This window comes from Rissa tridactyla, chromosome 1 (genome assembly GCF_028500815.1).
Source record: "Rissa tridactyla isolate bRisTri1 chromosome 1, bRisTri1.patW.cur.20221130, whole genome shotgun sequence".
In the NCBI taxonomy this organism is placed as follows: domain Eukaryota; kingdom Metazoa; phylum Chordata; class Aves; order Charadriiformes; family Laridae; genus Rissa; species Rissa tridactyla.
In genome coordinates, this window is record NC_071466.1 from 88,926,920 (window position 1) to 88,952,816 (window position 25,897).

At 40.2% G+C, this 25,897-nt stretch overlaps 1 protein-coding gene across 1 annotated transcript in view; it reads left to right on the forward strand.

Annotated features, from left to right (window-relative positions):
* The window catches only part of SMS (spermine synthase), a 52,220-nt gene that overhangs the window by 9,153 nt on the left and 17,170 nt on the right, over nt 1-25,897 (forward strand). The window contains exons 2-8 of the mRNA XM_054219928.1: nt 8,504-8,624; nt 18,307-18,400; nt 19,172-19,236; nt 20,963-21,138; nt 23,029-23,183; nt 24,114-24,203; nt 25,289-25,403. Of these exons, the coding sequence (XP_054075903.1) occupies nt 8,504-8,624; nt 18,307-18,400; nt 19,172-19,236; nt 20,963-21,138; nt 23,029-23,183; nt 24,114-24,203; nt 25,289-25,403 (816 nt within the window). The remainder of the gene's footprint in view (nt 1-8,503; nt 8,625-18,306; nt 18,401-19,171; nt 19,237-20,962; nt 21,139-23,028; nt 23,184-24,113; nt 24,204-25,288; nt 25,404-25,897) is intronic.

Below are 25,897 nucleotides of genomic sequence, written 5' to 3' on the forward strand. Positions count from 1 at the left end.
TGATGCTCATAATAATTGAGCTTATATGTAGGCAGATGTCTGTGTTTAATTGCTTGTCTCTTTGCACTGGTACAAATTTTCAGAAAGACTTCTGTGGATGATGTGTCCTGGCTCTTACAGGTATCTCTGCAGGACCATGGCATAATGCAGAAGCCACGTATACCTGCTGTCCTCCTGAACTCTGGCTGATGTTCCTTGTCTAACAAGCGGGTGGAGATTCTGTGTGGCAGAATTTTAGAGATTAGTAAATACATTTATTACTACGTGTAGTAAAAGTTTAATAACAAAGCTGAGCTGCTTCACTTAAGTGATCTGTTTTAAGCCTTCTTTCAGTTGTTCTGAATGACTTAATAAAACTATCTGTACACAAGTGTGTGTCTGTATGTGTAACAGTCTCCCAGATAAATCCTACTGACCAATTGAGGACGTAAATCTATCCTTCCTGAGTGCTCTTAAAATGCAAAATGCCTTCAGTAAGGCTTTGATCTTCCAGAAGTCAAGAATATATTAATTGGAAATCAGTCTGTGGGCTGTCAGGAGGGAAAAAAAAGGGGCCCCTCACTATAAAATTTATTATATTACATATATTTATTATATTTTATGTTAATTTCATCACTGTTACTACTAAAGTTACAGTAGTGTTTTTAAAACTACAAAGCGAAGTTTAGCTTTTTAAAGGTGGTTTTAGGAAAGTTGAAGTAGGTTCTCTTCCTCTCTGCCCCTCCCCACCTTTTGCATTCCTTTGTCTGAAGATGTGCTTTCACAGACCTCATTCTGGTGAGGGGCAGAGGGAAGACAACTCAACTTTGGGAGACTTCTGCGTATGGGAAAGATGAGGGAAGAAGGTGGTGTAAATTGTGAAGGTGTGTGGTACTCTTTGCCCAGGACCAGGTTCCTTGTTCTTTGTAGGTGTGTGGCCCTATACTGATGCACTTGGTGCATCTGGGTAAAGAATCTGGTACTGAAAGAAAATCAATATCACTCCTGTCTTCAAAATACCAAGAAGGGAGACCCAGGGAACTACATGCCAGTTAACTTTATCTTGATATCTGGGAAAGTGATGGAGTAAGTAGTTTTGGAAACTATTTCTAGACCTGTTGAGGGCTAGAAAGCATAGCTGACATAGATTTACAAAGGATAGATCATGCCTGACCCACATGATAGCATTCTGTGGTCAAAAGACTGGCTTGATGGAGGAGGGAAGAGTAGCAGTTGCTGTTTTATCTAGACTTCATCTAGTCTTTCCAATAACATCTTCATGGACAAAGTGGGAAAGTACAAGTTGGAGAAATCCACAGTGAGGTGGACTGAAAACTGAATTGCTGGGCCTGAGAGATTGTTGTGATCAGCAACAAAAAGTCCACTTGGAGGCCAGTCAGTGGTAGTGTGCCCAAGGAGGGGTAGGTAATGGGGCCAATGCACTTTAATATCTTCATTAATGACCTAGGTATTGCTCCAGAGTGCATCCTTGTCAAGCTTGCAGATGACACAAACCGGGGAGGGATGACTGATGTACTGTAGGCCCTCCTGGCCTACAGGAACCCAATGAAGCTCAGCCAAAGGGAGTACCAAGTCTTGTACCTGGGAAGAATGACCCCATACACAAGTACAAGATAGGGACAGCTTTGCCTTCAGCCTAGGGATCCTTGCCCTCAGCTCAGCCCCAGTGAGGCATATCTGGGGTGCTGGGTCCAGTGCTGGGCTCCCCAGTACAAGAGAGAGTTAGTCCTACTGGAGTAGGCCTGGTGTAGGGTCATGAACATGATTAAAGGACTGGAGCATCTGTCATACAAAGAGAGGCCTAGATTAGCTGGGAATGCTCGGCCTTGAGCAGAGAAGGCTCAGGGGGATCTTGCCCGCATAGAATCATTTAGGTTGGAAAAGACCCTTAAGATAGAGTTCAGCTGTTAACCTAAGTCCACCACTAAACCATGTCTCTAAGCACTGTGTTGAATTACACCTATACATTAAAAAAAAAAAACCACAACAACAAACCTCATGGGCAGAGTAGAGAAGACGGAGCTGATCTTTTCTCAGTGGTGCCCTGTGTGACAGGACAAGAGGCAGTGGGCACAAATTGAAACACATGAAACTTGATCTCAACATAAGAAAACGCTTCTCATTGTGAGGGTGATTGAACACAGGAACAGGTTACCCACAGAGGCAGTGGAGTCTTACTCTGTGGAGAGAGTGAAAACCTGACTGCATGTGGTGCTAAGCAACCTGTGGTCGTTGATCCTGCTCTGAGCAGGGGGTTGGATGAGACAATCTCCAGAGGTTGCTTCCAATGCCTTCCATTCTGCAGTATCTACCTGACACAGCTGTGCCAGAGGGATCTACACAGAATTGACTTAGGTAGGAAAATCGTACCTCAGGTGAACTACAGGCTTGCTCAGGGGGTATGGTCACATCATTGCCTTAAGCACTCTTTCACCCTTCCCTCTCACTCCTTTTTATGTCAGCACTAGCTCTTAAAATATATGTTGCGCGTTGGTTTTGGATGCTTCCCATGCCACCTCCCTACCTCCCCAGTTGAGTCTGGTGCATGAATGTACAGGAAGAGGCAGCAATGAGAGAGGGTGGGAGTGCTCTGTTTGGCGGCAGTGCAGCTTTAGCTTGGCATTGGTCGACACAGAAAAACATCTGGAGTTCAGTCCCTAGTTGGTTGGATGTTTTGGGGAAAAGGTGGCTGGTAGCTGTGGAGCGTGGGTGGGAAGGGAAGAGGCAGGTCACATTTAACTTGTGCAGAACGCTGGAAGAAAGGGAAGATGTTTCTTGCAAGAGTAATGTATTTAGCTGGATATAAGACGAAAAACCTATCATGCTCTCAGAAATGCTGCAAATACTGTGTTAAAAGGCTTCTAGTGTCTGTCAGAGATTTGTTATCTCATATGGGTGTGTTTTGTGTGTATTATTGGCAATCTGAGCTGATAGAAAGGTAGTGGTAGTGCAGCAGAAGAATGAGGGTTGAATCAGCCTGTTGGTAGCTGGGTGTCTTTAATACTTGGAGAGCTCATTCTGGTTTGTGGTTGCTTTATGTATAATTTCTAACGGACGCTTGGATGCACTGTGGGTGATTTATATTGACTGTGGTGATGACATGGATGTGCTGGTGAGTTCATGCACTTGCTGTTGGGGCACAATATGGCTTAATTTGCCTGTATTCACTATGTAGCTGGAAGTTCTCAGAGTAGGAGTGTGGAGGATGTTCTGTGGAAACTTCAAGAAAAAGCAGCTTTCTGCTCTTAACCTCCTGTAATACAGAATAATGAAATGGAGGAAGTGCACAGGGAAACTTTGATCTGTTTTCTCATGGGTGGGTGAATAGTAGATGACTGTTTCCACCTGCTGCCCCTTTTTTAAGCCATGCATGATTTGTTGATGTCTGTGCATGAGTCAGCATGAAGAGGTTGATTCTCACAGGTGCAAACTGATTGAAAGGAATAATTTTAATATAGCTTTCTGGTTCCTGCTGTTTTCTGCTTTCACAAAAATGGCAAGGACAAAACAAAGGATTCTTCCTGTGTGTATGCAGATTCTGACAGGAGACTTCCAAATTTAGTACCTGGGAGGTGCATGTTTCTAAAGCCAGTTGTCTTTCATTTGTATCTGTTAACCTGTCAGGCAAAAGGTAGCTTCTTTGTCCTGGGGAGTAATGCAAGCAGGGGCTTCAGGGTGTTCTTGGAGAAAGTCCTCTCATTCTTGTGAGGCATGCATTTATTCTGTAGTCCTTTTTCAAGGAAAAGAACCAGTTAAGGGAACTGTTGTCATTCTGAACTCATAGTTGAGCCAGTGATATTTCTGTGGAAACTTCTCTGGATAGTCTAACACTAGTGTGCTCTGTGCACTGATTTTTTTTCCATGCTGGCAGATCCTTTTAACCAGGACAAAAGGAGTACGGTTGTTAAGTTTTCAAGTTTTAAGAAAAAGATTGCCATGCAGGAGTTGATGACTAAATGATAATCACCAGTTATCTACAAATTATTCTGTACTGCTTTGTACTTATATATGTAGGGGAGAGGGTGGGCTAGTAAGATGAGGCTGTTGGCTTTCCATAAACTATGGCGACTTTTGTCGCTTTGTTTTTTGTTATTTCTCCATTTGTTTTAGTGCCTAAAGGAAATCTAGGACATGTGAAATACAGGCACTGGAGCCTGAAGTTTCTCCTTGTCTCTGGATTTTAAAATTTATGAATGTTTTGCTCACTAAGCATTTCTGCAGCACACACCTAATTCTGGAGTTTTTATCATAATTAAGACTGAGATTTTTCCAATGTCAATATTATACCTCAGATTAGTCTATGAATGAGAGGAACACCTGTAAGCCTGGTTACTGTAGTTCCAGTCGGTGGTGGTGGAGGGGAGGTGCTGAGGGTGGCCTGATGTGACTGTGGTGGGCTTGGTGGCCAGAGCAGTGAGGTGTGCTGTTGCAGCAGGTTGAAGGACCATCCTCCTGCTCCTTGCCTCTGGAACTGCCCCTGGGACTTCACCTGGCTAGAGATGAATCTCTTTTCTCAGGTGTGTTCCCTTCATCGGTTGTACCTGACACCTTCCCACCTTGTCTCTGCATATTTCCTTTTTCCTGTGAGGTTTTTGAAGAATTGAAGTTGATGGGTAGAGAGTGCCCATGTGTGAGAATTTCAGACTTGCACAACACAATGACTTAATATATTGAAACAATTAATTTAAACGGCTCTGAACTGAAACAATATGTCAGTCATTCAGGTTGCTGTTTACTATTAGCATATTCTGCGTTTTGGCTCCTAATGTACTCTAACTCATAATGTGTTGTTAATGAAGCAGTTCACTTAACTTATGTTTTTTTCTTCACCTTTCTCCACTGAAAGTGTTAGCTACCAAGAGAAAAATACATTCAGAGATGTGGAAGCATATATAAGTGCTTTGATGTGTCCTGTTTTGGTTATATTGCATTCTTTCTTGCTTGCTAGAGGAAATGATTCAAAATCAGGGTAAGAAGAATTTGAAGTCGGAAATGGGGTGAATATTTTCAAATGAGAGCTAATCTGTTCCCATAGCTTACTAAGATTTTTGTCAATCCTCTGGTATGAGGAGGTCTTAAACCAGAATATTTTTAGAGATAGTCTGGCTCAATAGCAGATTACTGAACTGAGTGTTAGAGTATCTGGGGGAAATTAGTTAGTGTTATGCAGGAGGCCAGACTGGATGCTCACAGTAGCTCTGGACCTTGAGCTGTGCTTATGTTCACAGATTGCTGTCAAATAATGTCTTCTCTGCTGCTAAAATTTCAGAGGAACATCTGCAACTGCTGGAGATCATCTCTTCAACTGAAATACCAAAATTGTCTGGCTTAACTAGGCATTAACTCCCTTGAAAAATAGGGATCTCAATCTTGTACAGTGTTTTTGTTTCTGTTCTCTACAGTTGAAACTCTGGGCCTCTTCATTCTTTCTGACAAATAATTATCAAATACTTAAAACAGTATTTCATACTTGGTGACCAGATTATGTTTCCTTTGTTTCTGATTAGGAAAAAAATTTAATGACTACTTGAATTAACATTTTGATGTAGATTCAAAGGTGTCTGTACAGTTCTGATCACCATTGTCCTTTTTGCTTATCAATGCTTGATATAGGATATCTGAGTTTGAAGTGAGTGGTGGCAAGTGGATTTGGGTGAGAGATCCTGAGGTTGCTGAAGCTTCCTGATGCCTTCAAGCAACCACTGATGCCTCAAACACTTTAAAAAGGAGTCTTCAACTTTGGAGAATTAATTAGCCCTTTGAGGCAAATCTTGTGTGGTATAACCAAAAGGAGATCTGATGAAAGAGCCTGTTGTTGTCATCTTAATTTCCTAAAGTTAATCGCATAATAGGAAGAACTCAATCAAGCTTGTGCCTTGCTGCTTAGCAAAGAAATGTAGTGGTGAATGACGAGCAGCTTGTGAGGGACTAGTATGTTCATGGAGCAGAAAAACATCAGTGATGATTTGTCCTGCAGTCTCTGCCAAGATGCACCTAGCAGGAATCCTTGAAGTTGTTGAAAGCAGCCAGGCTAAATGTGGTATGAGCAGTTCAGTTCTTCCAGAGTCTGTTCTCCATCTTACTACTTCAATATCTTGCAGGAACTGTAAGGTGGAGTGGTCTGGGTGTTAGGTGCATACTGCTTCAGTTTGGGTTTTGTGCTAATTTGCTGGCCTGGAAGGGAATGCTGTGCATTATTCAACTCGGTTCTTGTTTAACATTGTTGTGGTGGTAACATAAGAAATAAGTAAGGAGAGGAAATGAGCATGGGTTTCATAAGAGATGAGGGATAAGGTGAAGGAGTGGGGCAAGGAAGCAAATGCCAAGCAAAATGAGGGGACCACATGTCTGAAGTAACAAAAATTCTTTGAATATACTGGCGCTGGAGCAGCAGCTCTTATCCTCCCCAAAAAGAGTGTTGATGCATGCTGGAAACTGTAAGTTTAAAGTGTGCAGTGCAAAGTTGCCTTCCCAGTGCATGAGACCAGAACCAGGTTAAGAACTGTGGCTCTAATTAAGGCCCCGCTTATTTGTGCTTTTGTCACAAAAACATGGTGGCTTGATTGTTGGCCACTTACCGTAACCACAGTTACTGGGCACATAAACTGTGTACTCGGAGCCTTAATTATTGCCTGCGCCATGGTGTGGTACCTGACTGATGCTGGACAGGAAATATAAAAACTTACTGGTACAAAAGGCACAGTTTTTGACAGGAGGGTGAGGAGGGGGGAAAAAAGCTTCACAGTGGTAGTGGACTGTGTGTGGAATGTCTCATCAGTGAGGGTAAAAATCATCAATGGTGCTACTGAGAAAAGGCCAGCAGTCAGATCACTTACTGTTGTCCAACAGAACTTATTCTTCATTAGTTTTATTTCCCCATGATTTGCAACATGAGTTAGTGAGATGTAGACGGTGAAAAATATTTATCTCAGAAAATGCATTCAAGATCAGATAGTATGAACAGTAAGAAGCAGGCCCTTTCCGCTTTTAATAAATATCCTTGGCAAGGTATTGGGGAACTGGTTCGCTCTTGGCTTTGTGTAGAGGAAAACTGAAGTGAATGCTTCATCTGTTATTTCAGCCTGTCTTGTTAAATCATACAGGGATAATAGAGTCCAGGCTTTACAGATGGGCAAACATAGATTTCAAGCAATAAAGTTTTCAGTTTAGTCTGCTGTGGAGTTGTGTAAAGAAGATAGATGAGCCAAATCTTGTGATTTACTTGGTATAGATTTGTTTGCTTGTTTGAAGCTTGTGCAGATCAGTAACATCCTGGAGACTATTGCTGATTGTGTCTGTAGGCTACACTTACTGGTTTCCAAAGTGTATGCATTTGGGGGCAGGGAGTAAAACAAAATAATTACCTCAGGAATAACTCTTCAATAGCTTGGGGCAAGGGGAACAACGAGTGAGTGCTGAAGCATTTGGTTATAAACTGTGCTTCTAATGTGGCTGTGGCAGGTGATTTCTCTGATAGAAAGACTCTAAATCCTGGTTACATTATTGATATATTGCATGACTGCAGTGGCTTAGTTCTGTATTTGTGAAGCAAAAATGATACTTCCCTTACTGGGACAGCCTGTAGAGTAATACTGGTAGATCTCTCACTGACACACTGGTATGACAGTCTTTCCAGTTTTGTTCCCGTTCGGGTAGGTGTACCTTTACCATCATCCTCTATGAACTTGCCTCATCAATTCCAAAGTCTGACAAAACTTGCAACTTGTTTTTGGGACGCTTATTTGAATGGTGCATCTAAAATGGCTGTAATGAAGATTATTTAAAAAAAAAAAAAAAAACAAAAACAAAACACAAAACTAATGTGTACAGCAAACCTGGGGCTTCTGACACTTGCACATTCTGACTGAAGAAACATCTTTATGGACAAATAATCAGCTTGCTTTTGAAGATAATTACCAGAGTAACTTCTTTAGTTACTTCCAAGGGAATTTTTGTGAGGCCTTTTCCATAGCATCATGAAGAATTCAGCTGGGGGGGCTTGCTCTGTCCTAGATGTTAGAAAAAGGATGTTTCTATAGGGCAGAGTGGATAGGGTGTCTTGTCCTGTCTAGTTTTCAATGCCTTTGGAAAAAATGTCAAGCCATAAGACAGGGAAACTACTAAGTTTCTTGTCAGTGCTGTGGTTTCTTTCTGGGGTTGTTTGTGTCTTTTTAAGAGATTAAAAAAAAAAACAAAAACACATGAGTAGGGACTTCACTGGATTGTGATACAGTTGGTGACCAATAGTAGCCATATAAAAGTACTCTTATTACATCCATTGTAGATAACCAGTTTTGCTCAGGGGTAAAGACTGATTTAAATTGTTTGGATCCCCATTCACTGAAGAACATATCTCGGGATGGAGGTGGGGAGGGGAGAAGGTACAGGAAAGCTATTGTGCAGATGAAACTCAGAGTATGTACTCCAGGCTGCCAGCAAAAACTGTTGAGCCTTTAAAAAAAAAAAAAATCCTTACTAATTTTTTTCCTCTTTAATCTCACAGCTGATTGCAATGCTGTTCTTAAAGCTCTACAGCCCATTTTTCAGGAGCAGGGAATGACAGAAACAGTTCATAACTGGGAAGACCATGGTTATTTAGCAACCTACATCAAAAAAAATGGCAGGTGAGTAGATTTCCTTCCTATAAATTATGTCCTCTGTTCTCTCTTAAAAATATTTATTTCTCCCATGTTGGATCTCCTTCTGGGGTGGAGGCAGGGCAAACTGTTCTTTTACCAGCCTTGTGTATGAAGTGACTAAAATAAAGCATAATACTGTTGATGATCTTGTCTATGTCATCTTGCAATGTCATCTTGCTGTTTGGATATCAGAACAGTTGAATTCTGGTCTGCATTGATGCAGTGACATTGTATGATGTCTCGGTCTCAGGGCCAGTCCTTCCAGATGCAGGAAAGCTCAAATCAGTTAAATGTATTTGTAATTCTTATGACAGTTGAATATGTCTAAATATGTTCAAGTCTAACCTTAGCATGTGAATGATGAAAAATTTCTGTCTCTGTCTTGTTGTATGTGCTTTTAAACACTTTATTATACACTCTAATTTCTCAAGCAGTGACTGAAGTAACTTAACAGCATGATAAAGGTGGTTGGTGTCATTAGTGACACTTGCATAAACAGAATCTACTGGGATAAACTGGTGAGCAAAACCAAATTCACTTTATTTCCTGAAGCTGCTTTACAGTGTCAGGGTTAGTTAATTACTGCATACACCTATTTGTTTACAGTTACTCAGTTGTCTGTTCTTGACACTCATTGTGGCAGTTGCTGCTTTTGTTCTTCTGGAAATCTCTAGTTCTGCGTTCAAGATTGGAGTTGAGCTAAATAACCTTTAATTTGTTGTCTCTCTTCTCCTGGGTGTCTTGTTAAGCAGCTCAGTTGGCCACGTTCCTAATATATGAGAATTACCTAAGGATTTTCAAGTTGTATTGTTTCTGTCATTATATACATAGAGAGAACTGATATATCTAGTAGGAAAATTGGATCCTAGGCAAGTGTGTTGCCTGCTGGAATTCGTCTCTGTTTACTGTGTATGAACATATTTGTATGTACTGAACATATTTGTGTGTACAGCTCTATATGTATTTTACATATGTAAGTGGTGTAGACAAGTTACACTGGTAAACTTGGGGCCTGACTTAAGGTAACAAATAAGCTGGCATGAGTCTAGTCCTATGTTTGTATCTTTCCTGGTAATGCTCTATGAATTTCTAAGCGTATTTCAGTCATCTTTTCAAATGTGACACTGTCTCTTTCTGTTGAAAACTATTTGGTTTTTTATACTTGATGTGCCTATTATTTTTCTCTTGTTTTTGTGTGGTCTATCTTATTCTGGTTTTAGTTACTTATGCTTTTATGTTCTTCCTGAATAAAGATTCCAGTTCTGTAGAAGCTTTTGTTTCTGAGGTCGGTGAAAAGATAGCCAAGTTGGTAATTTAGTACTCTGGTGCTGTCCTTCCTCTGTATTGGGTTAAGCTTGTACTTTGTTCCCCTAAAAAGATAATGCCAAGGATACACAAACTCTGAATAATTAGAAGGTAAAATATCTAAAAGTAAAGAGGACTTACAAGACGTAAAGGTTGGCTTTCTTTGATTACATGGCCTCATCTTGCTTACCTGTGTTTCCTTGAGTCTGAAAGTGACATGAGATGTGAATTCTCAAATTGGCTTTCCCCTTGGCAATCTCATCTGGTCATTTTTCTTAAGAAGACAGCCTCTTCTAAAGGAGCCATTTCCAGACTTAAATTACCTGTCTTCTGACATGTTCCAGGAACTTTCTGGAAGACTGTCTTCTATTGTATAACATTTCCAGGAGATAGCTGATCTGGCATCTGGAAGCATCTCTGAGTAAGGTCCTTATAAATCTAAATCTTAAAGTATCTAACCTGATTTCTCTTACTACACTGTCAACTGAAAATACTGTCTTCCCCAAGTGCTAGAGTAATACTAATGAATGATTGAAGGGGGGAAAAAAAGGATGTAAAAGTTGACATGTCTGCATAGGAGAGCTGGGGAGCTGTGCACTGAGCTTCAGGAAAAAAATGTGAAGTTTAAGATCTAAATGCTGAGGCATCCACATAAGACATGAATGGGCTTTCTAGTACTGCAGCACCATTTTTGCCTTTCCTGATTTGCATAGGCTGATTGACTTGCTCTGTCACTCTCCATTTGATGTGTGTTTTTTATCAGTCAGATGTAGAAGTCTCCCCTTCTCCCTGTAAATATGCAGGTGCTGCAACCTTGCCTTTCCTTGTTCCCCCATGCATACTGTGCTTCACTCTCTGTATTGCTAATCCGACCATCAATGCGCTGCCCAACAGGAATGTGGATAACTGTCAAAAACCTTTCATTGACCTTAGTTTTAATATTTTGTCAGCTTAATATTAAATTGTCGACAAGTGTTGTCAGTTCAAAATTGTTTGCTAATGAAGACTCTTAACACTTAAGAAATAAGTTCTCAAAGTTCTGATATAATACAGATCTAGAAATAGTTGACCTTCTAAGAGAAGCTATCCATAAGAGCATCCTAAGCATAATAACAAATTGCAGTTTGTGATGCAGCCTCAAAAGTGAAGAATGAGCGTGCTCAGAAGAGCTCAATATTAAGAGGATATCGTTCCCTTTGCAAGTGGCTGGTTTAGTGTGTTTTTTTCTTAGTGCACTGCTAAATGTCAATTAATAAAGAATGATTATTGTTTTCTCTTGGTATATTCATTGCTGTCTGAACACCGGAGCATACCGGATTTATTTCCTCTGGAAATTACTTACTTTACTAGCCAATTTACTGTAGTGGTGTGAGTTAAAGTACTCTTCTGTGCTTAGCCATGCCCATTGAAAAAAATACTGAATTGGGGAACAGCAGCATGTGCAGAACTTCCTGTGAGTTTTGGGACTTCAGCGGTTTTGTTTTCTTGAGTTTTCGATCACTTAAAGAAACTGCGTGTACTTTTTTTTTTTTAGGCAGCCTTAAACAGCATATTTCTGTTAATGTCAGTTGATGGAGTTTCAGTTAAGTGAAGCAACTGAGGGTGTGAACGCTTAAAAACAGAAACAAACATTTCATGAGTGGTAAGAATGAACTGGTGAACATATAGAGGATGGTGTGAGGCTGCACATACAAGCACATTTTTAACCAGCCAAAGGGGACTGAGCCATTGCGAGACAAAGATGTGCAGCTGATACAACAAGCCGAGTACTAATCCCAGGAAAAAAATGTTTGAGATGATAGTGATACGTTGCTAAACAGTGTCTACAATCCGAAATCTGCAGAGATAACGCAGACCCGCAGCCTGCAGGCTGTCCCCAGTTACAGATTGCTGGACTGTGGGCAAATCTGTTTGACTGTTGACAAAACTGTCTCTGACAAAGACACGGTGTGAACAGCCCCGCGGAGGGCTGCGGTTGTTGAACGAATTGGAGCTGATTTGGGGATTAAGCCGTGCTTTCCTGTTGTCATTACCAATGCAACAGAGCTCAGCTCTCCTTTGTCTGAAGTTAAGCAAGCAAAAGTCACATGTGGCAACTCTACCTGGTCCATTTACTTTGTGAAAGACTCCGACAAAGGACCTAATTGAGGGAAGTTCAGCTGAAAACGTTTACTGATGGGGTTGTCAACACAAGGCTCGAGGCTGGCAGGAAATGGCTCACTTGAGCCACTCAAGTCCCTGTCTGTAATGGTGGCGACGGATACACTTCTCTCTGTTCTGCCAGCCCCCTTGCCCAAACGCTGAATGGGGGAACAGTAGCACAGGCGGGAGAGGAGCTCTATCCCTGAGTTTTTTTGGGGCCTCAGAAGCCTCGTTTTCTTGAGCTGTGTGTGTTCAGATCACTCCCAGAATGTTTTTGGGGTCACTTTTCATAAAAGTGTTTCAGTAAAAGCAGCATGCTTTTGTTGAAGTGTCGCTTACCCTAGCTTAGAGTGGACAGTTAAAGATTTCGCATTCCTAACTTTTTTTACCTTGTTTCATGTCACGAGGCCCAGTATATCTTAACAGCTTAAAAGTTCTTAAATCTTGGGTAAGAAGAAAATCATTAAAGCTGATTTTTGGAAATAGTTGAGTATCTTCTCAACTAATACTATATTTTGATAGCATCACTGCTTGTGAGCAAGTAAGTACTCTTCTGTTACATAGTGTGTACACCTGCCAGGGATTTTTCTTGACCTCTGTGCATCCACATTCCCTCTTTTGTCATGTTCGACCTGAAAGTTATTTAAAACACCACAAAACCTGAAACTTAGAGTCACTATTTCTACAGAAGACTTTTAGAAAAGCTTTGACATCCCCTATACACACATCCACTTTTAGCTTCTGCCCTGTGTCTGAGTTCTTGTTTAAAGAAATGTAATCCTACTGGCATTTGACTTCGCTGTTCACAACAGTGCAAGATTTACCCAGTTGAAGTTGGCTTATATGTCACTGTGATGATGATGAATATGTTAACGCCATGAAGGGAGGGGTGAGTGTTTTTACTTTTTTCTCTTTTATGTGTTGTGGTTTAACCCCAGCCAGCAGCTAGGACCATGCAGCCTCTTGCTTACCTACCCCCACCCTCCAAAAAGGGTAGGGAGAAAAGGAGGGGAAGGGGGAAAGACTGTTTAATAGAGCAATAATGGAAAAGGAAAATAACAATGGTAAAAGAATATACAAGACACAAGTTGCTGCTGCTGCCTGGTGGATTTGGTTGCCCAGCCTGACCTGAGCAGAGATAGCCAATTTCCACCCCCTGCCAAGCCCCACTTACATACCAAGCATTGTGTCTATGGTACGGAATATTCCACTGGCCATTCAATTTTTTGTCTGTGTTCCTTCTCAGCTTCTGTGGGAAGCTGAAAAAGCTCCTTGGCTAATGTCAACATCGCTTAGCAACAACTGAAATAATATGCATTGTTGACATTCATTTCATACCAAATCTGAAAATACAGCAAGCACTAGAAATAAAATTAACTCTGCATCAGCTGAAACCAGGACGCTATGTTAGTCTTTTGCTAACCATTCTACATGCTAGTCAGCATATTTTAAAGGAGCAGGATGAACGTTCCTCCGCTCTTTGTTTCAGGTTAAAATGTTGTAGTTTTTTCATGGAGTTACTTACCCAAAGTGCAAAAATGGGCTGAAGAACAGGAAGCGGTTGCTAGGAACTAGCAGTTTAAACCAATGAAAGCTACCGTGGTTCTAATTTCCTTATTTTGTAAAAAGAGAATAGGGATAATGCTATAGTGGCTGCTTATTTCCTTAAGGTTCCTTAAGTACTTTGTAATTAAGATGAAAAGCATTTTTAAAAAAGAGAGAATATGCTTTATTGAAACAATGTCATGATGATTTCTTTTATTTTGTGATTTCCTAGTATTAGCAGGTTCCAATTTCCAGGTGATACTTTTATTGGCAATCTGTTTTTCAAATACTCAAACTATTCCATGTATTCTGTAGTGACTCAAAGTTAGTTTATCAGCAGGTAAAAGCTTTGACAGTTGAAGAGGGGTTTCTTAGGTACCTGTCTGTCTATCCTGTTTTATTCCCTGGGTGCAGTGTGGGGGAAATCCTTTTTCAAATATGTGGCATTACAATGTTTCGTACTCCTCAGTACATGTAACTAAGGTAGGATACACACTTTGGCTTAGAATGTGTTGATCTCCCTGCTTCTGGCTCTTTTTAAATAAAGAGTATGCTCATCCAAAACCTCTCTCGGTTTCAAAGAGTTACCTTTAGACTTATGCAATAGGGATTTATTTCTTAACATCTGATGTACCCTGTTCAGGTGGTAAGATGCAGCACTCAATAGAATTGTTTCTGTAGTTAAACGCATTTGCATGCAAACATGCAAAGCTTGAGTTCTGCCCTGGAAGACATGGCAAGGATGCAGGTGCAGCAACAGGGGCCTTGTTACAGTGGGGGCCACTTCTCATGTGCAGATATTGTTGCCTAATGGAAAGGAGAGCATCCCTCCTTCCTTAACTTTTTTCTCACTGCTTTTATGAAAATGTGTGCAAGCCCACAGCAAAAGTGTGGCAGATGGTTTTTTTTTTTCATTAAGACAACATGCGGGAGGGGAGACTTTTGAAGAAAACTTAGTTTTTCACAGGTTTTTTTCCCCTCGTTTGGATTGTAAAGTAATCTTTGCTATATTTTCATAGGTAGAAAATAGAGACTGTATTATCATGGTCTTTAAAGCCCTCCCCCAGATATTGTAAGAGCTGCTGCTGAAAACCTGCATTCACATGCATTCTGCCAACCAGACAAGTGTAAAGTAACAAAAACCAGCATAGCCTTTGCTCTCCACTGATGGAAGCTAGTTAAGTCTTTTGTGTGTTCAGCCTTGGCCTGCTGCTGTTGCCTTAATGCTGCTAGTCTAGTTGCCTTTCTGGATGTATACTTGTACTGTTGGCTGTATGTTTAAATCTTTGCAGGCATTTTAGCTATTTTGGGGGTTAATTTCCAACCCAAGTGACTTTTAACCAGAGTATAACCAGCCTGGGTCTGTATCAGCTTCTTTGAGAATTTTGAATTTCATTCATGGTTCTTTACTATAAATTAACTGTCTGAGATTCTCAGCCAGACTCTCAGAACTTGAATTTTTGCCCCACTACACTGCTCCCGTCTGGTGGCTGCCTTTCATCTCTCCCCCCTGCAGGTGTTAGGACGGTGCTATTTCAGTAGAGGTAACAATTTGACGAAATGAATGATGGTTCTGCAGTTACTGTCTTCCGTATTCTAACACTATCATATAATTTATGGTAAGTATGAAGTTGTGTGGTTGTGCTTTTCAGAGCAACCCGCCTCTCCTTGCCTCTCATCCAGGAAAAGACCCCAAAGCAAAGGCAGTAACATCATATACTAAGGAAATGCTTCATGCAGTCACAGGGTAAGTGAAGACAATGCCAGCTGTCAAATCTTATGACAGCTATGTGATTCTTGTAGGAAAGGAATTTAAAAGGGAACTAGAGTCGTGGGACAACCAGTCTGTGGCTTATTTGTGTAAATAGCAACCCCTCGAATATGGGAATAAACTGATAAGAAGTTTTTCTAACAGTGCAAATATTTCTGGTACTGTGCCAGATCTCAGAGACCTTGTGACTATGCTGTCTCATGAACTGCAAATTCTGTCTGTAGTGCCCCAGCTCTGAGGGCCTGGAGCCAGGTCTGTTGCCTTTACCAGAAGTGTCCCTTTTCGTTGTGAATGGTTGCGTCCAAAACCTGCTGGAGTGACCAGTGGTTCCATCTAGCGAGCTCTGCTCTTTTGTCTTTCTCTCCTTTAAAAAACCCTAGATATTAACTCCTGAAGTCTTGCTGTTTGTTCTTACACTTATGCCTGAGTGTTTTTTCCTCTCATGTTAGGCACATTACAAAATAAACCCTTGCTGACGTGAAAATCATATAAACAGAATCCTAGTAGGGTTTTCTCCAGAGCTGTCTTTTGCAGTAGCGATTCCTCTTATGCTGACGACTCTTAGAAGCACGCAACTGATTTGAGTCCTTTTGATTCAAGGGGTTGTAAGGTCACAGAAAGAAGTGTTTAAAAACTCTAAAAGCCATGGTGGGGTTGGGGGTGGAAGTGTGTGCGTCCTGACCTCTCTTTTCTTTGTTGTTTAGTGGTCCTACTTGTGTCTTAGTGCCGCTGATGGGAACATCAACTTAAGCTGTAAGATGTTGTGGTCACTATGCAAAGTATGAAGTGGCCCACATATCATAATTACTGAACTGTGTTAGTCACCAGCGAGTGGGGCACGGCATCCCAAAACACGCAAGTAAAGTGTTTACCTGCCGAAGTTCAGAATGGCATCCTCTGTTTACTTTGGTTTTGGCAGGAGTACATTAGAGTGAGTTTGCTGGTTCTCCCGAAGCACTTTCTCATATAGCTTGTATGAGAGAAGCAAAAAGCTGCCATAGAAATGTCTTGAATACTTGAAAACACTTTTATTCTGTCTATTTGTATTCTTATACTTGGTCTCTCAAGTGGTAGCATTCTATCAGGTAGTTAAAAAGAAAAAAAAAGGGAAGAAGAAAAAAGCATCTTTGTTTACTTTTTGACTATCTTCTGTCCGTCTCTTCATCGGGGTAAAATAGTGTGTTTTATTTTATGCAGGAGTAATTTCCTGGTGTGGGGGGAATGCATGTATTAAGGCTTTTCTGTGTTTTCACTTAATGGCCACTGGGAGTACACCCGTTTTCTGGTCCCTAATCAAAAACACTTGTCGGGAGGACACCTAGTGGACGACCGCTGAGATGTAGCGAGAGTCACTGAAGACTCTGACAATCTGCAGGTACTTGAGAGGGGGAAACACAGTGGATGTTTGCGTATTGTATAGAAACGTCTTTCCTCCTGAAGGCAAGACCTGTGCATAAAGGCTTCAGAAGAGTCCAAGACTCCCCAGGCTCGTCTTTTGAAGAGAAGTGGGTGATGATCTGGTTTCTCTGTCAACTGTAAACACATCGCAGCTACAGATCACTGCTGTCCAAAGCCAGCAAGAGTGTTTTTATTCTTGATTCACTTCAGTCAGTTTCATCGTTTTATCATTTGACAGTTACCAACAATTATCTTCAGATAACACAGAATATTCAGGATTTTCTCTCTCACTGCAGCTAAGGGTGTTTGCTGGCCAAAGTTCCCACCACCACAGGTGAGGTGGTATTAATACTGAGGCAGACAGTTTAGGAAAGTAGCTCTGGAAGGGACAAAAAAAGGTGGGAGTGGTGGGGAGATGGGAGGTCACCTCAACTTTTTGTCTCAACAAGAGTTGGTTTGTGTTTTGCCCTTGAGAGGCTTAGTGGGGTGATAAGAGCAGACAAGCAAGGAAAGGGGCATTCAGAGAACTGCATACAGCTTTATCTGGGGTTTCTCTGTGTTATACTAATGAACTTCCATCCCTGAATACCCTTCTTTCTTTCCTCGGATGTTTCTGTTCCCATCTGCTCCTCTGCCCTCTTCTTTCACTGTATGCTTCCCTTCCTTTAGGTGATCCCCTTGTAGCCTTGTTTGGTTTTGTCTTCTCCCCTCCCCAGTATGGAAATGCATAGCCTCTGCTACTCTATTCTTATTTTCTTGTGTCCTTCCACGTAGTTGTTATCTTTTGTTTCTTGCAAGTTCCTGAAGGTCCTCTATTTGTCCACCTAACACGTAGCGTGGTGAAGCCTTACTCTTTGGTCTTTAAATGCTCCTGTAATAAATACAGTATACAGTAGGAGTTTTGTCTGTCTTGCATCTGTATTCATCAATGAGAGTTTGCTGCTGTGATTCCTTTGCCAAAGCAATGGTTTGCTTCAGGACACTTACTGTTTTTCACTTCTAAATTTTTATTCAGCTTTGAATGTGAACACTGTCTGTGTGAATAATTGCTATAATGTTTAAAAAAGAAACAACAGCAACAAAAAACCCCCAAGAAGTGAGAAAGGAGATACAGGGGAAGGAAGGCATCCAGTTGCTTACTTAAGGCTTGATTTCAATTAAAAAACAAAACCAACACAACACACCTGTTCAGGCAGGCCTTATACTGCCTACTAGTCTCAGCTCTTTAAGTATTTTCCCCTTGTACCGTACCTGTTCTGTTCTAAACACCCTGCTTCCCTGCCATGCTGTCTGCTGATTTTTAGTTATGTAGTGACCGGCAACGAGTGACTAGGCAACTTTCTGTGACTTGCAGAGGAAGACCAGAGTTGGCACTCCCAACAGTTACAGATGACTGGAAAAAGAAACATGCATTCTGAATTTAATATAACTCATTTCAGACCGTCTTTCCTCATTTACTCTGATTTTTGATAGTAGAATCATCATCCCTGTCTCTTTATTTTGTAGTTTTGCCAATTTGAGAATTCACCCTCATGGATTAGTGTTGGTGGATCTGCAGAGCTACAATGATCATACGAAAGGAAGAGAGGAAGTCGATCAGGTATGAGTGATGCTTATCTTACTAGGCTTATCAAACTGCATGGGGAGCTCCTTCTTTTCTTCAGGTCTATCAAAATATATCTTGGTAAAAGATTTTTAAATATCAGAGTTAGATCAAACCTGAATGCTTACAGATGAGGAGTAGTAACACCTATTGTAGTTGCATACATATATGAGTGTTTGCACACAAACAACACACTTTCTTTTGCATGTCCTGGGCCTCGTGTTCTTTGCTGTAAAAGTTGTAAAGACATAAGCAGCCTTGGTTAGGGCTCAGGTCTCTTCAGGTACCCAAGGCAGTGAGGGAGAAGTGATGTCCAACCTGCAACCTGGTGTATCAGTATATGACTTTTTTTCCCTCTCTAATCTGAGAGGTGGGGAGCCTCTATACTCAAACCTCTTCCCCACGGAGAAAGATAATTTCATCTTCCCTGACATGAAGGCTTCAGAAATTGGATATTGCAGGGGAATAGGCCACTGATTTGGGAATGAAACCTTAGGGGGTTCTCGTGTTCCCCCTTCAGCTGTCCCTGAAAGGTTTGGCTATGTTATCCTGGGGGACGGCTAAACACAGTGATGACAGCTGCTACAATATGCACACTCTTGCTAGTAAAAGAGGCTAAGGTGACCAGCTAGTTATTCATAGGCTTCTAATGTTACATTTCAAAGACTTTCAATGCAGGTGCTACTATTTATTGCCTTCCAAGTAGCCTAATTTTTACATTAAGCGATCATCTATAAATTCCACCTCTTTTGTTTGCTACTTTTTCAGCTTCTAAACAAAGTAGAAGAAAGAATGAAAGAATTGTTTCATGGTAATATAAAAAGGGTGAAACGGTAAGTTCTTGCATCTACTTCTGAATGTGGCTTGTCTGCATAGTTGCTAAAGATAATCAAATTATGCTTTGCCGTACTGTGATGAATAGCCTGGAGTATGAATTTATGCATTTGGTTTTTTCCCCAATATTTTAACATTGTTTTATTGCAAAATTGAAGATACTGTGAAGTTTGTCACTTTGTTAAGCTTCATCTTCAGTATTGTTCTTTTGGACAAGGATTATTTCTTTAATCTGCTGCAATGGTTGCATGAAGTGGTGGGAGAAAAGGCAACCAGGAAGCAAGAGCCAGACTGCTCTGAAGGGGCTGGGGAGCCAAGGGTGGCAGAGGCATAGGCCAGGCTATGAACTGTACCCACCGGGCCACATCCCACCGGTGATTTTAAAAGTGACAATATACCTTGAATGTTGTTTTTGCGTTTTATAGCTGTATGTAAAACACAGAGGTAGTTATTTTCTTTCTTTCCTTTGTTCTGGTAAAGCCTCATGTGGCGCACAGTGTGCAAATGTAGATAAGCTTGTGTATGTGTATATGGGGGAGAAGCTCTCTCTTTGAGGATATTCTAATACTGAAATACAATATTGGAAGTTTTTGTGTAATCCCTGTGATAGGAACTTGTTAAAAATGGGTCAGGAAAAAGTCTACCTGGAGTGATCCAGATTATTCTGGTTAGTCTAGTATAAGAAGATGAACTTCCTAGAACAGTGGATCTGGCATGGATCTTGTCACACACCCTTCAACTTTTTTTTTTAAATTGGCTTTGCATCCTTTTAGTGTTTGCTTCACATATGCAGCTCCACTAGAATTAATGCTGCTGGAAAAGTTGTAACTGCCTTTTTGTTATCTTCAGGTAGTGAATGGAGGCTCTTCCTCTCACCGTGTGCTGCCATCTTGCGGCTCACTGAGGGTAGAAAGTATTGTTGAAGAGTTCATTGAGAATCACTAGTGCATTTAGAGGAAACATGTCTATGTCTGCTCTTCTGCTACAGCCTCCTCTACAAAAAAACTCGCCCATAACTCTGAAGTGTCTGTGGGAAATCTGATGAACTCTGTCCGCACATTTTGCGTAAAATGGAATGCAATGATTTGATTTTGATCATTCACTGCTATTTCAAATGTAGTTTGTCTTTACAGGTGAAATACTGATTTGAACCAAAGTACTTCTAAAAGGAATTAAAAAAAACCAAAACACAAACAACAAAACCCAAAACAATCTACGCAGCTGCTTGAACCATTTTTAAAAATCAGTGCAAACTGTCAGCTGATCTCAAGGATTATGTTTATGCTTTGCAGGGTGACCTGACTCAGTTTGAAACACTATAACAGTTTGCTTTTTGTGTTTGTGTATGTATTTAAAATGTCTCTCAGTACAACTTTAGAATGGTGGGATCCACTAATCTCAAAAAATGGCATTCTTAAGTGAGCTGAAGGTAGAAGAGGTTTTGCCATGGTTTTTTTGGGTCTGCGTTCTGCTTTTTTATTTTATCCATTTCTAGTTATGAGCTGATTCTTCTGCAGGGGCTGGTATGTTACGTAAATCCCCTCTCTTAGGGTAGAAATAGATTCATGTGCACATTGTAGAAGTTGTCATAAAGAAGAACTGCTTATTTCATCTGTGCCTTAATATTATTTGTTTATTATGGTGAATCCACAGGATGTTTAGAGGGAATTTATAGTAAACGTTCTCAAATGCTTTGTGATCTTTTTTCTTGTTATTTCTTTCTAGATTGCCAGCCATTTTGAGAGGGGGTGTTATTGATAGATACTGGCCCACAGCTGATGGGCGCCTGGTGGAGTATGACATAGATGAAGTTGTTTATGATGAAGATTCACCTTTTCAGAATATTAAAATTCTGCATTCAAAACAGTTTGGGAATATTCTTATCCTCAGTGGGGATGTTAGTAAGTATGATCTCCTTTGAGGATCTTTTGCATGAAACTGTAGGAAGTGTTGTTTTCTATCTTGCTATGGCACAGCTTTAATAGATTACTAAGGATCATGGTTCTGGTACAGGAAGCTGCATATATACATGTACACATATACCTGCTCCCGTATATAAAGTATTTTAATCAGAAAGGCTGACCAATGTAAAATCTAGAATACAAAACAAGATTTCTTCTTCTTCCAAAGTTGTCATCTTTGCTGTGGAAGGTGGCACAGAGAGAGAATCGAAGTCAGTCTTCTCTAGCAGACCTTATTCTACTCCTTTCTTTCATATGAGCTTTTACCTGTTTGTTGCAAGTTCAACCTCTTGAAGGCTTCTGTTTGACAGTAGAACATGCTACTTGTTGGTCTTTAAAACACAGTGGAATTCTAAAGAAATATGAAGAAGTAAGAGCTAGCATGTGCGTGGGGATAATTCTGCTGCTCCCTTGATGCCCTAAAGGAATTACCTGCTTGGTGAGATACAGAGCAGCTGTATCTTAACCCATTTAGCTGTTTTGTTGGTGAATATCTTTTGACTCTGTCGTCTTCAAAATGCTCAGTTGAACTCTTATGTTAAGAAGAGTGACCCAGCCTTTATGGGAAGGTCTTTAGATGTGGTGCTCTGTGCCTGCTGATCTTTGTACTTTTGAAAGTGAACTTGGGAAAAGATGGGATACCGTTCTTTTAAGCTGGATGAGAATGCTGTTTGCTAGAAAATTTAGGCATCAAGGAGTATGCTTTGTAAACTGTCTCAGTACTTACGCTGAAAAGTACTGACTGGGGTAAATGAGGGACGTTGCTGTCTAGGGATAAAATACCTAATTTTAGTCTAATGGCAGAGTAATTAAGAAATTTGACTATAGCTTTTTGAAGTCACCAGAAATAGCTCTAACCATTCAGTTAGCTTTCTGCAACTGTCAGGGGTACTTCTGTGCAGATGGCAGCTGAAAAGTGTTGTTACTGAATTCATTAGCAAGGTATTTTCTAATTCAGTTAGAATTGTATTTGAAATCACCAAATTAGGTATTCCGTACTTCTAGCCAGAAATTTTAATCAGAGTTTCATATGGAGATGGGGTTTTGCTTGAATGTTGTTACAATGTACCTCATAGAAAGGGAAGTAAGCCATTACTTTTCTTACCTTCCATGGGATTTTAAAATACTGCTTTGTGTCATTTCGTTATTGTGCACTTAGAAGCAAAGTGCTGATTGCCTGGCAGAATGTTAGGACGTGCCATGATGTGCTACTGCACAAAGCTGTGCCCTTGTAGCTCACAACTAATTACAGCTTAGGAATGTTACTGAACCTAATGGTGAGCAAGTCAGCAGAAAGCACACTTCAGAGCCCTTCAGCAGTTAGGTGTTAACGGTCATCCTTATGCTTCCATCCAGGAATCCACTGGGGTGCATCTAGGTTGCTCTTTTTACTTGGGGTGCAGAGTGTGCTTTCAAAAACCCCCAGATTTGTCTCTTGCAGCACTAGCCTGAGGTGAAAACCCACTGAAGTATCAACTGTGGACATGAAGTCCTAAGTACTACCCGTGTCTCTACACAGTTACAAAGCACTACAACTTTGCTTCTCTTGACACACTGTGCTTGGTAATGCTGAGGTAGCCATTTCTGGGTTTGCATTGAGAACTAGAGAAATGCTGTGTGGGATTCTGAGGAGGATCTCATTAGCTTTGGTAAAAAAACAGCCTCCTGTTACCTGGACTGTCTCTTGGGAGCTATGTTCTTTCTGTACAAGCTCTTGCTTTGGTCTGTATTATAGCACCTTTGCATTAACACCAAATTAATATCAATTAAGAAGAAGAAGAATTAAAGATATAATGCTTCTGTCCAACTCTTTCTCTTCCTTCCATTCAGATCTGGCAGAGAGTGACCTGGCATATACTCAAGCCATAATGGGCAGCGGAAAGGAAGACTACACTGGGAAAGAAGTCTTAATTTTAGGAGGTGGTGATGGAGGTATACTGTATGAGATAGTCAAACTGAAGCCAAAGATGGTTACTATGGTAGAGATATCCTTTGACAAATGACTGATTGTTTGTTTCAACAGTTTTCAGCCTGTGTATTCTGGTGATGTCTTAGCACTGAGCAGAATTAACTGTCAGGTTCCAATTTGCGTGAGGAGATGAGATCTAAAATTAAAATTTCTTTTTGTCAGCTTAAAGAGACCCAGTGACTATGTATTTGCGCATCATTACGTAGCATGTGCTTTCAAGTTCCCAATCCATACTAAAACTCTTGAGTAGCCATTTACATAGAACTGGAAAGGAACACTTCTGTCATGAGACCGATCTTCTCTGATAACAGAAGGCAGGTCTGTCAAGTCTGCAGTTTGGGCTGAGTTCCGCCTTCTTGGGTTTTTCTGTTTTTGTAAAGAAAATAATCCCTAGAAGCAAAAAAGTTTAATCAATAGGAATGTCAGGACTTGGCAAATTGTGTTGGGGGCAGAAATGATCAACTCTTGCCCTGTCTTAAAAATACTGATACAAAACAAGCTTTCAACATTCTCTAGTACAAATAGTATGTAATGTAAACCATTGTTTTCACTATGAAATGTTGGTCATCCTAGGATTTGGGATTCCCGTGCTAGAAATTAAAAACAATTATTTTTAAAGTGTAGTATTTAAAAATAAGAGTCTTAACCTAGTTTAGCTTTATGGGGTTTTCAAATACACCATGCTATTGTTCACATTTCAAGCTTTCACAGTAATGGTAACCTAAGGTACTAGAAATACTGGTTAAAAATGAAAATAAGCACTTCCTAAACCTCTGACTGAATCTGGAGGCAAACGTATGAGGCTAGTTATTGCAATATGTATACCAAGATACACATCTCGCTATTCCTTTGTGAATGTCACCTTTTTGAGAATTTCTTTCTGAAGAAATAGGAACTGTTACTCGTATTATTTCTGGAATGTAGAATGCCTTAACCAGCTTTAAACATTGACCAAATGGTGATCGACGGGTGTAAAAAATACATGCGTAAAACATGTGGAGATGTCTTAGACAATCTGAAAGGAGAGTGCTATCAGGTAATTCTTTGTTTTTCTTTCATTAGAAGTAATATTTCACATACAGTCATACCTAGCCTGGAAGACTGCTATGGCAATGTTTTGGGAGAAAAGTCTTCTGATTTTTCTTAATTTTGTGAAGGATTTTTTCCTTTTTTATGATACTTCTAAATTTTAATAGCTGGCAGTGGGATTTCTGTTGCAAGTATACATTAGCGTCAAAATATTTTAACTCACCGTCTTCAAATTCTTTTAAAAATAATTATATATAGCTTTTAATGAATATGAAATAAGAGAATGTTTATTGCCATAGCTTACTAATAAAGAGAAGATTGCAGTAAAGATAGTGTTAAATGTCATTCTTTAAATTGATGACATTAAATTGATGAAAAGATAGAGGAAACGTACTTAAGTTAGTTGTTCTGTACTTTTGAGAATATCTGAATCTGTAATATGCATTTTAAAATTATTTTTAATTTGCAGGCAAAATCTCTTACCATTACATGGCCAGTGTATTAAAAAATAAAAAAAAACAAACCAACAAAACAAACACAAACCACCATGCATCCCTGCAGTTAAGGTCTTTATGTGCTGCATCTGACAGAGCTTACAAACTAGCCCAGGTGTGACCTGACATCCTCAATAGAAATCTTTCTGTTTTCATTACTCCTCCTGAAGGCTCTCACAGGTACTAGGTTACAGGTGTGAGCTAAAAAAAGCATGCAAAAAAATTAACGGAGAAGTCACTGGAAGGCTACTTTGCCTGAGTCAGTGGCCCTTCTTACAAATACCTTATTTTACTCATGTGTTGGGAGACTGCTAACCGTTGTTACCATTTGGTAGGTAGAACAGCAGTCACCCAGCAATCAATGACAGAGCTAGGAAATTCTGTCCTGCAGTGCCTACACTGTCATTGTCGTAATTCCTACTACTGTTCCTCCTCCTTATATGATGTCAAAAGTTGAAAATGGAGCCTAAAATTAAACGCATATTTAATTTTGTACTTTCCTGCTCCTCTGAATTCCTGTGAATCTGCATTTGTTCCTTTTACCTGATCAGTTTTAGGGTATTTTGAGGACTAGCTACAGTATTTCATTCTTACACAGGTTCTAATTGAAGACTGTATTCCTGTACTGAAGAGGTATGCCAAAGAAGGAAGGATGTTTGATTATGTAATTAATGATCTGACGGCTGTTCCAATCTCCACATCTCCAGAAGAAGGTTAATCTTCTAATTTATTTTCCTAAACTTCTGAGGATTTTCCACATTTCTGCCCCTCCGCTGCATAATGGTTGGCAGTTTGCAACAAAGAATACTTTGATTCTTGTCTTTTTAATAGCAAATCTGAGGGGCGAAGAACGATGGTAACACATCTGTTCATCTTGAACGCTAGAAAAAATTAGCAAGCGCCTAGGACTTTTTTAAACTGTGCTCTTATTCCAAAATAATATGAACTCATTTATTTCTCAAGAAATATTTGTGGAGTTCACACTCCAGTAGATTTTTCCTCAGTGTATAGTTTCTTGGAAACATCTGGAAAATTACCGTGAAGAAAAACAGAGATACTTCCACCATCGTTACCACTGTATATGGGTTGTGTGGAATTTTTAACTGTTTTTTTTGATGTTGCTGGTTTGTTGTTTTATTTTGGGTTTTGTTTTTAAGTATAGGATAGCTACTTTGCAAGTGAATATGTAATACGTTGCAAGTGAATA